Source organism: Callorhinus ursinus, unplaced genomic scaffold, assembly GCF_003265705.2.
Source record: "Callorhinus ursinus isolate GAN/ISIS: 27379988/994484 unplaced genomic scaffold, GSC_fseal_2.0 scaffold50, whole genome shotgun sequence".
In the NCBI taxonomy this organism is placed as follows: domain Eukaryota; kingdom Metazoa; phylum Chordata; class Mammalia; order Carnivora; family Otariidae; genus Callorhinus; species Callorhinus ursinus.
The window spans coordinates 9,522,618-9,534,666 of record NW_027397112.1 but is presented as its reverse complement, the minus strand read 5'-3'; the positions used below and the strand labels follow the sequence as shown (position 1 = coordinate 9,534,666).

General features: G+C 42.5%; 1 protein-coding gene across 5 annotated transcripts in view; it reads left to right on the top strand.

The window, feature by feature from the left end:
• Positions 1-357: 357 nt before the first annotated feature.
• Positions 358-12,049, top strand: part of TLK2 (tousled like kinase 2) — a 117,789-nt gene continuing 106,097 nt past the window's right edge. For 3 of the 5 annotated variants that reach the window (XM_073883089.1, XM_073883087.1, XM_073883088.1), the window contains exons 1-2: positions 1,000-1,150; positions 2,655-2,737. In XM_073883089.1, coding sequence (XP_073739190.1) covers positions 1,015-1,150; positions 2,655-2,737 — 219 coding nt within the window. In that variant the 5' untranslated portion in view covers positions 1,000-1,014. Of the gene's footprint in view, positions 829-999; positions 1,151-2,651; positions 2,738-12,049 lie in introns of those variants that run through there. The other 2 variants (XM_025890033.2, XM_025890034.2) reach the window with 2 other exon arrangements.

Sequence of the window (12,049 nt, the reverse complement as noted above, 5' to 3'; positions counted from 1 at the left end):
TGCCGGCCCAACCGCCTTGGCCGGGGCCGGTCCCGCGGGCGGGGGCTCCGGGACTCGGGCCCGGGTCGGGCTCCGGGCGGCCCGTCGCCTGCGCCGCCCGTGCGCCCGCCCTCAGCCGCCCGGCGAGGCGGCGGCCTCCTCCGCCGGCGCGGGGTCCCCTGGTTAACCCCTGCCCGCCAGCCTGGCCGCTGATTGGAGGAGGCGGGGCGCCGGGGCAGCGGGGACCCCCCCCCACCTTCCTCGTCCCCTCCCCCTCCTCCCCCACTGTCGGCTCTTCCCCCACCCCCCCAGGACCCCCCCCTGCCTCCCAGCCGTGCAAATCTCGCGAGGAAACACGCGGTTTCACTAGTGTGTTTACACCGATCACTACTAATCCGGACCGAACCGATCCGGATTAAGGGGCCGGAGGCGGGTCCTGGGCACCAGCGGTTCCGACCCCCCCCCCGCCCTCTGCGCCGCACCCGAGTGGCCCCCAGCCGAGCGGGCCCCCACCTCCCGGCCCGGCCTGGGCCCTCCTGCGCCTCCCTTGGCCTTTGTCCGGCGCCAGGAGGCCGGTCCCGCGCCCCCCGCGGCCGCCCCGGCCCGGGCCCGCGTCAGGCGCCTGGCTCTGTACGCGAGCCCGGGGATCTGCGGCCTCCGCGGCCCCCCTCCCCCGCCCGCCCTCTCGTGGAGCCCGGCGCCGGCGGCGGCTGCCCGGGCGGGGGGTTGCGGCGCTCAGGAGAGGCCCCGGCTCCGCCCCGGGCCTGCCCAGGGGGAGAGCGGAGCGGTCCGCGACCGGGTCGGGTCGGGGCCCCTCCCGGGAGGAGCGTGGAGCGGCGGCGGCGGCAGGTGAGAGGCTGAGCCCCGGGCGGGGGAGGGCGCCGGGCCTGGGGCATTAACCGTCCGGGGGACCCCCTCAGCTGAGGAGGCTGCGGCCCGGGCCCACCCGGGGACCGGCGCCGGGCCGCAGCTCCTCGGCGCTGAGGCGGGAGGGGCTCCCCGAGGGCTGCGGGTCGCCGAGGGGCTGGGCTGAAGATGGGGGAGGCCCAGGCGGCCCCGGCCTGGGAGTGGGGCCGGCGACCGCCAGGGCGAAGGGGACGCCCCGGCAGCTGGAGGCCCCGGCAGCCTCCCGGGCGCCCCCGAGAGCCGGCCCGCCCTCCCTCCGTGACAGGTGGGCCTGGAGTTGGGGAAAGTTTGGAGCCGGCGGGAGGCGAGGGGCGCCGGGACCAGGCCCCATCGGTTCTGCTTCCCGGCTGTAGGGAGGGCTGCAGGGAGGATCCCAGTCCGAGGCCCCGCTGGAATGAGACAGAGTGGAGATTTCCTTAACATGAGTTGACATTAAATGGAATAACCGCTGGGGCGTCATTTTCCTGCCCAGGCCTGGGGATGGAGGTTTAGGAAATGTTCCGAGAGACCCTAGGGTTTGAGGGAGGCTGCAACCTCTGCCATTCCGGCCTTGATTAGGGCAGGGCGAGACGCGAGAAAGGCCACTTAGGGGAAGCACTCTCTCTCAATCCCCTTTTTCCTTTCTTTTTCTTTTTTAAGATGCCTTTCTGCCTTTTCGAGAATTTCCTTATTCCCTCGGTAACCTGCACTTGTTTGTGTGGGTGAAACTTTAATTTGTCACCCTTTCATTCCCCTTTGCCCCAGGCTCTCAATCCAGGAAGGGAAATGAAACTGGAGGACTGGTAGGGGTTGTTACAGTTAATGTGGAGTTGTTAGATTGCAGAGGAGAATGTTTAATTCGTGTCCTCAGTGAACTTTTAAATCATGCCAGTCGTTCCAATAGCTGTTTAATAATATGCTCAAAAGGGTTCTGTGTAATGGTGTATGCTCTTATTCTACTTTTAATATTAGATTTCCAGTGGGTTCTGCAGGAGTTGATCTCTTGCAGTGGATGGACATATTTGCTGGAAGTAGCCTGTGCATTTATTGGTCGTGGAAGGAGTTTAAAAATGGTGTCCTCCTGCCCTTCCCTGCTTGAAAGGAGTGCTCAAAGCAGATGTCTAGAGAAACCTACTGCTCCAGGGAGTGGTCAGAAAAAGATTTTGTAAAGGGATGGTTATGGAGCTCTACTAATTTCCTGAGTGAATGCTGGTTGATGGTTTTACCATGGGTTCTCTATTAAATTTAAAATAATTAATTCCTTTTTTCATGAGCTACTGTGAGCTCTTCAGAGAAAGGAGCTATATAATAGAGTTATTTGAAGTTATTTGTAGCTTCTGATTCATGCTACATTATTTTTAAGTTATTATTAACGATTCATATTTTTAGTTTAAGAACTAGTTCCCATGGGTTTGGGAAACATATCCAAAAGTACTTAGTTAAATTCAAAGGTTGATAGGATTTTTTTGTTGTTGTTTTGCAGGTTAGTCCTTCCTCAACTTTTACTGAGATTATATGAAGGGTTGGAGGTTTTTTGCTGTTAAAATCAGATCAGAACTAGACAAGGATAAGTAGTCCTCGGAAGAGGACTTCTGAGCCATTTTTAACTTTAAATGTGTTGCTATTTGAGGCAGCACATTGTAGTTTATCACTTGCACGCTGTATTTACTTGAGGTTTACCTGTGTGTGACCATTCAATGAAATAATTACTGCATTTTGTTATATCTAAAAATTGGTACCTCATGTTTTAGCTTTTATGGTCTTACAACTTACTTTGTTTTTTTCAGTAGAAATGATGGAAGAATTGCATAGCCTGGACCCTCGACGGCAGGAATTATTAGAGGCCAGGTTTACAGGAGTTGGTGTTAGTAAGGTGAGTAAAATGCTGATAGTGAACACTGTTCATAGACTAATTGAAACACATTTAGAAAACAATTAAGATCAGTTTCGGTGGGCCATACTGATAGATTGCAGGGGAGATCAGCTCATGGTTCCAGTGAACTTTTCTTCGGTCCTACCAGTCACTCCCCTAACTTAACAGTATTGAAGGGATTCTGAGTGGCAGTAGTATATGCTTCTCTTTCCCCTCTAATGTGGGAGAGGTTTCCCATGGGTCTTGTTGCAAGGATCCTGATGGGGTGTGTATCTGGATTTTGTGCCATATTTTGTCAGAACTCCTCAGTCATTCAAAAAAAAAAAAAAGCTGTTAACAAAAAGATACTGGCATAGATTCATTACATGGCTTTTTTTTGGATAGTTACATGCTAGAGTTTTGAAAAATCTGCTTCTGTTAAGTTTGTCATTCTCCCAGTCTGCAGTTCAACAGATTCCTCCTGGTTGCACCCCCCCAGACTGCCTTCTCTCTCCTCCTGTTTTTCCTTTTTACTCACTCTTCATTTTTGTTCTGGGAGCATAAAGTAAGATTCAAGCCCCCATTAATGGTCAGGTGGTTAAGTTAAGCAACGTTATGGCTTCCTATGCATCTTCATGTAGTTCACCCCTCTGCTTTCATAAGATGGTTTTAGTGCAATATATTTATGATTTTAATACAACATGTAAAATATATTTGTGATGTCGTATTGAAAAGCTTCACCAGTCCGAGATTGTTGCATTACTTGGGCTTGAGACTTGTGAATTTTTGATCTTTGACTTCATGCGATACATTTCTTTCTGTGCTATTTCTTATGGTGACCTAAATGTTAGTCTCAGGCTTTGGTTAGTAGCTTCTTAAAGGAGAAGGTGTTGGCAAGGTTTAGTTGGAAAAACTGGCTGCTTTGAGGGGTCTCATAGTTTTCGTGAGCTGAACAGCTTGATAGTTTTTTTGTTCATTCAACCGCTATTGAGTGCCTGCTGTATAGCAGGCCTTGTGCAGGTGATAGTTTTTTTGTTCATTCAACCGCTATTGAGTGCCTGCTGTATAGCAGGCCTTGTGCAGGGTGTCAGGAATGATGGCTCTGCCTCCAAGCCTCCGTCATGGAGAAAGTGAGAGGGAGATGATACTTTGGTGAAATTTGTATTAGAACTGTGACAAGGTCCTATGGGAACACAGGATTCGTTACATATTTTGTAGTTCTTGGTTTCTTTGGTCACTTTTTTTTTTTTTTTTTTTTTAAATTTGAGAGAGAGAATGAGAGAGAGAGTACAAGAGAGGGGGGAAGGTCAGAGGAAGAAGCAGACTCCCCGCTGAGCAGGGAGTCCGATGTGGGACTCGATCCTGGGACTCCAGGATCATGACCTGAGCCAAAGGCAGTCGCTTAACCAACTGAGCCACCCAGGCGCCCCGACTTTGGTCACTTTTATTAAATGATTGACTTGTGGCACTTTGGAGTGGCTTTACTGACTGTTGATATATATTAAAGATATTATACGTATAAATATGAGTTCTCTGATCTAGGAGAAGTAGCTTCAGCTGGAAGTGAGCAGTATATGTGAGTATTAAATTGATCTCTGATTCAGTTGATTACCTAATAATGTCCTTTGATGTGTCTTTTAATTTGGGAGTTCAGCAAAAGGTTCATATCCAAATCTTCTGTCTGTTCAAGTGGTCGCCTATGGAATAAAAGTAAGTTTGTATTCATATTGTATGTTGTTTAAATTCATTGGGTTTTGTTGTTAGCATGCCTTCCTTTTCTTCAGTTTTTAAGGTCATGATACCTATATCCAAGTATACTTTTGATGGAGTAGGGCATACGTGATGGGGATAATTGACATTGTGAATCTTCTTGCCCAGGCCCAACTTGAAATGTAATTAAGGTGTCAGAAAACTTAATCTGCCTGTTTAATAGGAAGTTCTTCCTTTTATATATGAAGAAGTTTATTTATATCCAAATGTTTTAATGTCACTATGTTATTTTGATGTTTTTAGTCATAGTAAGTATGCTGACTACAGTAAATGTTGTTCAAGGACCAGCAAGCGATTGATTTTTTCCCATAGCAAAGAAACGTGGGAGGGGGAAAAGGCAAGTAAATTTTTCTGTAGTTTGGAGTTAGGAAGAAGAAAAAAATCTCCATTTTGTATGACTTCTTTTGCCTGCAAAATATGGTATCCCTCAGATCACTGATTTGAAATAGGACTGGGGAGGAGGAAGCCATGCTACTGGGAGAAAAGGTGCTTTGAGAAAAACTCCTCCTCCTAGCTGTGAATTCCTCATTATGGGTCATAATTTCCCAACGAGAATGTCATTGAATTGGTAGTTTTCAGTTTTGCAAAGATCAAGAGAGCTTTCAGCCCTTGCTCCAAATGGGAGAACCGAATGCCTTTCCTGTGATAGTGCCATCTAGTGGGACCGGTGTAACCCTCAGGGGCTGTCTCTTGAGTCTCCTAACTATTCGTATCATTTTCAGTACTTTTTGATGTCCATAGAAGGAAGAAAGTTAGTGCCACTGTGGATTCTTTCCTAGTGGACAAGAGTGTTTTAAGTAGCTGCAGTGTTTGAACTTCTGGTTGCTAATAGATACTCTGTCATCTTGCTTCAAGTTTTTTACACCTGCAGATTAGATCTGCATCACAAACCTTAGGTGAAAACAAAATGGTAAAGCCACCACATTTATCATTTATGTTTCATTTGCTCTTCACTGATGTATAGGCTTTTAATTCACGAGTTTTAAATTTTCTTGCATATTGTATTTATATACATTCAGTTTCTGTTAGTGTATTTAATTTATAATTGGTTAACCAAAAGTTTGTGCCTTGGGATGCACTGCATGGATTTTTTTTTTTTTTTAAGAGATTGGTGTTTTCTGTCACTAGTGAGTTAATGATAGAGGAAAGTAGCCTAATGTGCACTGAGAAAATACAGCTGGTTTTCCAACTCTATCTAGTGCCACTCTTTAGGAGGACATGTAACCATCCTCTTAGCATTTTTGAGGTGATGAGGTTAAATTGGGTTGTGAACCTACTTTTTCATTTCTTGTTGACCTGATATGTGAGCTAGCCTACTTCTTTTTTTAAGATCTCCTTTAAGTACTGGATAATCCACTTGTAGTTATGTGAAACTGACTCTGCCTTATATTCACGTTTTCAATGAGGACCTATTGTAGTTTCTATTCCCTACTCTGCTCTCTTTTTTTTAACATTTTATTTTTTTAAGAAATCTCTGTACTCAACGTGGGGCTCGAACTCACAACCCCAAGACCAAAAGTAGCATGCTCCACCGACTGAGCCAGCCAGGAACCCCATTTTGACAATTTAAGTACAGGTTGTCTCTGTGACTCCAGGGGCTGTGTAAAGTAGGTAGAATTCCACCGTTGCATGCACTCTGTCTGTAGCTAGTTTAGGTTTTGTTTTTTGTTTTTTTTTTAAGATTTATTTATTTATTTAGAGAGCATGTGAGAGTCAGGAGAGGGGCAGAGGGAGAGAATCTTCAAGCAGACTCCCTGCTAAGCATAGAGCCTGATGCCAGGCTCGATATCCACACCCTGAGATCATGACCTGAGCTGAAACCAAGAGCTGGATGCTTAACTGACAGCCATCCAGGCCCCCCTAGTTTTTACGTGTTTTTTTTTTTTTAGGTTTGTTTGTTTGTTTGTGTAAATAATCTGTATACCCGATGTGGGGCTCAAACTCATGACCCTGAGATCAAGAGTCGCATGCTCTTCCTATTGAGCCAGCCAGGCACCCCTGTAGCTAGTTTAGTTTTAATGCTAATATAGTAGCAAATACTTAGATAGTACTTACTATGTGCCAGGTACTGTTCCAAGTACAATAGAAGGAGTAAGAAGTGATTTTAAATCTTTTGTAACAGGGATGCTAGTCTTAATAAATTGTATTCTCTTTTTGTAAGACATACTGTTGCCCATTGGTTGAATTATAGACTTACAAAGGATCACATTATGACAACTTGCACTTGTAATATAATTATATAATTTAATATAAAATTTCATAAGCCAGAGAAAAATAACTGAAATGTAAGAATTGTTGATTCTATGAAAACTAAGTTAACTGCCTTGGAAAGACTATAAGGTGAGCCAATAAGGAGATTACCTATAAATGTTTACAAATTTTTGTTTTTTTGTAATTTGGAAGAATTCATTTAGATCCTTGGCAAGTATTTTTAAGTCTCGCTTCACTTTTAAAGAAATTGAAACTAGAAATTGTGGACGATGCATTATGGGTGTGGTTTGTGTGAGACTGGAACTATAGTCAGTGGATCTATAACTCAAGGCCTGCATCAAAAGACTGGCAACAGATTATACATTTATAGGTTTGAAGTTCAAAGAAAATGTCTAAGGTGTAATTTTTTTTTTTTAGATTCCCCATTGCAATCTACTGTTTTGATTAATATCATTAGTTTCAGTTGTATTGAATAAAAAGGATTATGTAGTATGTGATGGTATTGAAAAGAAGAACAAAATGACAAGCCATTAAAGTGGGACAGTCTGTTCTAACACAAGAACCTTCGCTTTGTAGAGCCTGAAGTAAGAGCATATACTTTTAAGTAGTATCACACAGTAGATTTTTGATGTCTTAAAGAAAAATGATCTATTTTTCTACCTCATATAAATTTGTGTTACATGATCACCTTTTTTTTTTTTTAAGGTTTTGCCTATTTATTTTGAGAGAGCGTGTGCATGTGAGCAGTGGGAGGGGCAGAGGCAGAGGGAGAGAGAGAATCTCAAGCAGACTACATGCTGAGCGCAGAGCCCCATATTGGGCTCAGTCTCATGATCCTGAGATCACGACCTGAACCGAAATCAAGAGTCAGATGTTTAACTGACTGAGCCACCCAGGCGCCCCATGATCACCTTAATTTAAAAATTTTATTTTTATTTTTTTCTGATACATGATCATTATCAAATTTGACTTTTTTTTAATCAAACTTGTCTTCTGAAAAGATGTTTAACCAACTTACACTTTTTCTCCTGTCATTTAGTTAATTGCATCAATTACAAGGTGCAGTTATGGGAGCGCCTGGGTGGCTCAGTTAGTTAAGTGCCTGATTCTTAATTTCGGCTCAGGTCATGATCTCAGGGTCATGAGATTGAGCCTGGTGTTAGGCTCTGCACTGGGCGTGGAGCCTGCTTAAGATTCTCCCTCTCATGGCACCTGGGTGGCTCAGTTGATTAAGCATCTGCCTTCAGCTCAGGTCATGATCCCGGGGTCCTGGGATCAAGCCCCACATTGGCCTCTCTGTTTAGTGGGGCATCTGCTGCTCCCTCTCTGTTTGCCCTGCTCCACCCCCCCATGCTCACGCACGCCCTCTCTCTCTAAAAAAAATAAAATCTAAAGAAAAATTCTCCCTCTGCCCCTCCCTTAAAAAAAGGTGTCAGTTATGGATATCTAGTGTTAGTTATTTTACGTACCAATCCAGTAATTTAAAAAAATAGATGTTTTGGTGTTTTGCATTTAATTCATAGTTAGACAGTGCTCAGTAAGCATAAATTCAGAGAAATAGTCTACACTTACACCATTGGATTTTAAAGCACTGTTAAATTTATTATTATGTTTGGCTTTATGTTGTCTTCTCCCTTTCGTTTACTTAGTATTTGTTTAATTTTCCTCTCATTTCACATGTAGTCAAGTATCAACTCATGTCTCTTCTTTCTCTGAAATTTCTCAAGCAGTTGTCTGTCCTGACTGCTTTCTCAATCCTTCCTCATTCATAACTATAGTAGCCAGTCTGTCCTACCCCGTTTATCTTTCTGTAAACTGTCCCCAGTTAGATTTCTAAAAATAGGGGTGCCTGGGTGGCTCAGTAGGTTGGGTGTCTAACTCTTGATTTTGACTCAGGTCATGACCTCTCATGGGTGGTAGGATCGAGCCTTGCATGGAGCTCCATGTTCAGTGGCGAGTGTGCTTGAGGATTCTTTCGCTCTGCCCCTCCCCCCACCCACTTGTTCTCTCTCTCAAATTAGAAAAATATATATTTCTAAAAATACCAGCATTATTATTTTACTCCCTTGCTTTAAGGGCTCCCATTGCCTGTTGGACAGAGCTAAAACTCCTATCCTAATTTTTCTACTTCATTGGCAGTTGTATTCTCTCCCTCTGCTGTATTCTGCTCCCTTAAACTATGACTGATCTCTTAACCTGTAATGTTAGCAAACAGGCTCATACTTTCTCCTTTACCTTTCCTTTTTTATTTGCCTGATGAACTTTCAGCTTGTTCTTCAAAGTGTAATCTAGATGTCATCTTTATAGCTTTTCCAGATAGCTGCACTGTTCTAGTTGCATTATTTTATTAGCGTTTGGAAACCTTTTATTATAAGATTATTTGTTTCCCTTATTAGTCTCCTTGGGAACATGTATGATATCTTTATCTCTGTTGAAATGCTCAGCACATTGTGTACATTGAATGGAAAAGAGTATTGAGAAGATCAAAGTAGAGTCAGTTGTCATCCATATAGGCATGGTCTGCTCTAGCTTATGGTTTTACTCCAGTCTCAAAATTCTTGTCTTTCAATTAGAAGATTTAGTTCATTTACATTTAATGCGATGACATATTTAGGCTTAAATCTTCCTGGTGTTTCTTTTTAAGTCTTTCTTATGCCTTTTTTACCTTCTTTTGAAATGATTTTTTTTCATTTATTAATTTTCTACTTGAAAGATAGAGAAATAAGCACTTAATACTTTCTCCTACCTTCAGATTTTTGTCAGTTGTCTTTTTTTTTTTTTAAAGATTTTATTTATTTATTTGAGAGAGAGAATGAGATAGAGAGCACAAGAGGGGAGAGGGTCAGAGGGAGAAGCAGACTCCCCGCCGAGCAGGGAGCCCGATGCGGGACCCGATCCCGGGACTCCAGGATCATGACCTGAGCCGAAGGCAGTCGCTTAACCAACTGAGCCACCCAGGCGCCCCGTCAGTTGTCTTATTATTTATTTTTAACATTCCATTTTTCCATTCTAGTTTGAAAGTTACGCACTCTTTAATTGGTTACCACAGAAATTACAACATGTTATCAGTTGTCAAAGATTAATGTTAATCAGCACCTTTGTCCTGTTCTTTGTAGATACAAGGGGCTTGAAGATTTAACTCCATTATTTCTCTTCCAACTCACATGCTATTCCATATTTAATTATACATATATTTTTAATTAATATACTTTTTAGAACAGTTTTAGGTTTATAGAAAATTGAGCAGATAGTACCAAGTTTTCATATACTTACTCCCTGCCTCTCTAGTTTCTGCCCACTATTATTATTATTTTTTTTTTTAAAGTAAGCTCCATGCCCAACCTGGGCTTGAACTCATGACCCTGAGATTAAGAGGTACATGCTCTATGGACTGAGCCAGCCAGGCACCCCTAGTTTTCCCCACTATTAATACTTTATATTAGTGTGGTAGATTTGTTACAACTGATGAACCAATACTGTTACGTTATTATTAACCAAAGTCTATAGTTTAACTTTAGGGTTTGCACTTTTGTGTAGCACAATTTTATGGATTTTGATAATTGCAAGAAATGTCATGTACCCACTATTTGTATATATATATTTTAAGACTCACATTATTATTGAATTTGTTTATGTAGTCATTGTTATTTTAGCCTAACCTACATAGGTAAACCTATGTTTACCACTTTGTTCTTCATTCCTTTTTGTGTCTCTGACATTTTATCTGGAACACTTTTTCTTCTAAGATATTATAAATATTTACATGTAAATATTTATAATTCCTAAAATAGTCCTTTGGAATTTCTCTAGTGTGGGTCTACCAGTGATTGTCTCCCCGTTTCATCTGCTTTAAAATATCTGGGTTTTTTGCTTCATTCTTTTTTTTAATGGGGAGGGAGGGGGAGGAGGAGAGGGAATCTTAAGCAGGCTCCACGCCCAGCATGGAGTATGACACCAGGCTCTGTCTCACAACCCTGAGATCATGACTGAGTCGAAATCAGGAGTTGGGCACTTAACTGACTGAGCCACCCAGTTGCCCCTTTGCTTTATTCTTTAATGGTATTTTTGTTAAGTTTAAAATTCTAGGTTGGCTATTATTTTCTTTCAGTACATTGTTCACTGTTGTCTACTGGCTTCCCCTTTTTTTTTAGTCTCACTGCTGTCCTGTTGAAGGTAATCTATCTTTTCCTTGCCCATTTTTGAGATTTTCTCTTTGTCTTTGATTTTCTGTATTATAAAGTGGGAATGGGTGATATGTATAGGTTGGATTACTTTTTTCCTTTATTATTTGTCCGTGCTTTATTTACATTTGAATGTTTTTTGGGAACCTGAGCATACACTTAAAAAAATAGATTTTACTTTTTAGAGAAGTTTTAGGCTCAGGGCAAAATTGGGTGGAAAGTGCCTAGATTTTTCATATACTCTTTGACCCACACATGCATTGCCTCCCACAGTATCAACATCTCCCACAAGAGTGGTACGTTTGTCACAATTGATGAATCTATATTGACACATCATTATCACCCAAAGTCCATAGTTTACATTAGGGTTCAGTCTTGGTGTCATACAGTCTATGGATTTGGTCAAATGTGTAAGGATCTTTCTCTCTTATAGTATCATACACAGTAGTTCTACTGCCCTAAAAATCCTCTGTGCTCCAGCTGTTTATCCTTCCTTCCCCTAAGCCTTGGCAACTACTGATCTTTTTACTGTCGCTGTAGTTTTATCATTTATGGAATGTCATATAGTTGGAATCACACAGTATGTAGCCTTTCAGACTGGCTTCTTTCACTTTGTAATATTTAAGTTTACTCCATGGCTTTTCATAACTTGTTAGCCCATTTCTTTTTAGCGCTGAATAATATTCCATTGTCTAGATGTACCACAGTTTATTATCCATCCAGCTACTGAAGGGTATCTTGGTTGTGTTCCAAGTTTTAGCAATTGTGAAGAAAGCTGCTATAAACATCTATGTGTAGATTTTTGTGAATGGTTGAATTACTTTTATTTATTCTGTTGGGATTCATTGGAATTCTTGAATCTGTGGATTGCTGGTTTTAATCAGTTCTAGAATATTCTCAGCCATTATCTCCCCATATATTGCCTCTGCTTTACTCTCTGTCTTCTTCTTGCCCTCTGTTTAAACATACTAGACCTTCTTACTGTATTTTCTCTGCCTCTTACTCTCTTTTCTGGATTGCTGGTCTTTATTTCCCAAGGCTGTATGCTGGAGAGTTTCTTCTGACCTACCTTCCACCATTTTTTTTAATTTGTCTGATCTGCATACACCTATCCATTGAGTTTCCATGAAGGCTGGTTTGTTTCTGGGTCACTCTTGGCTGTAAAGGTAGC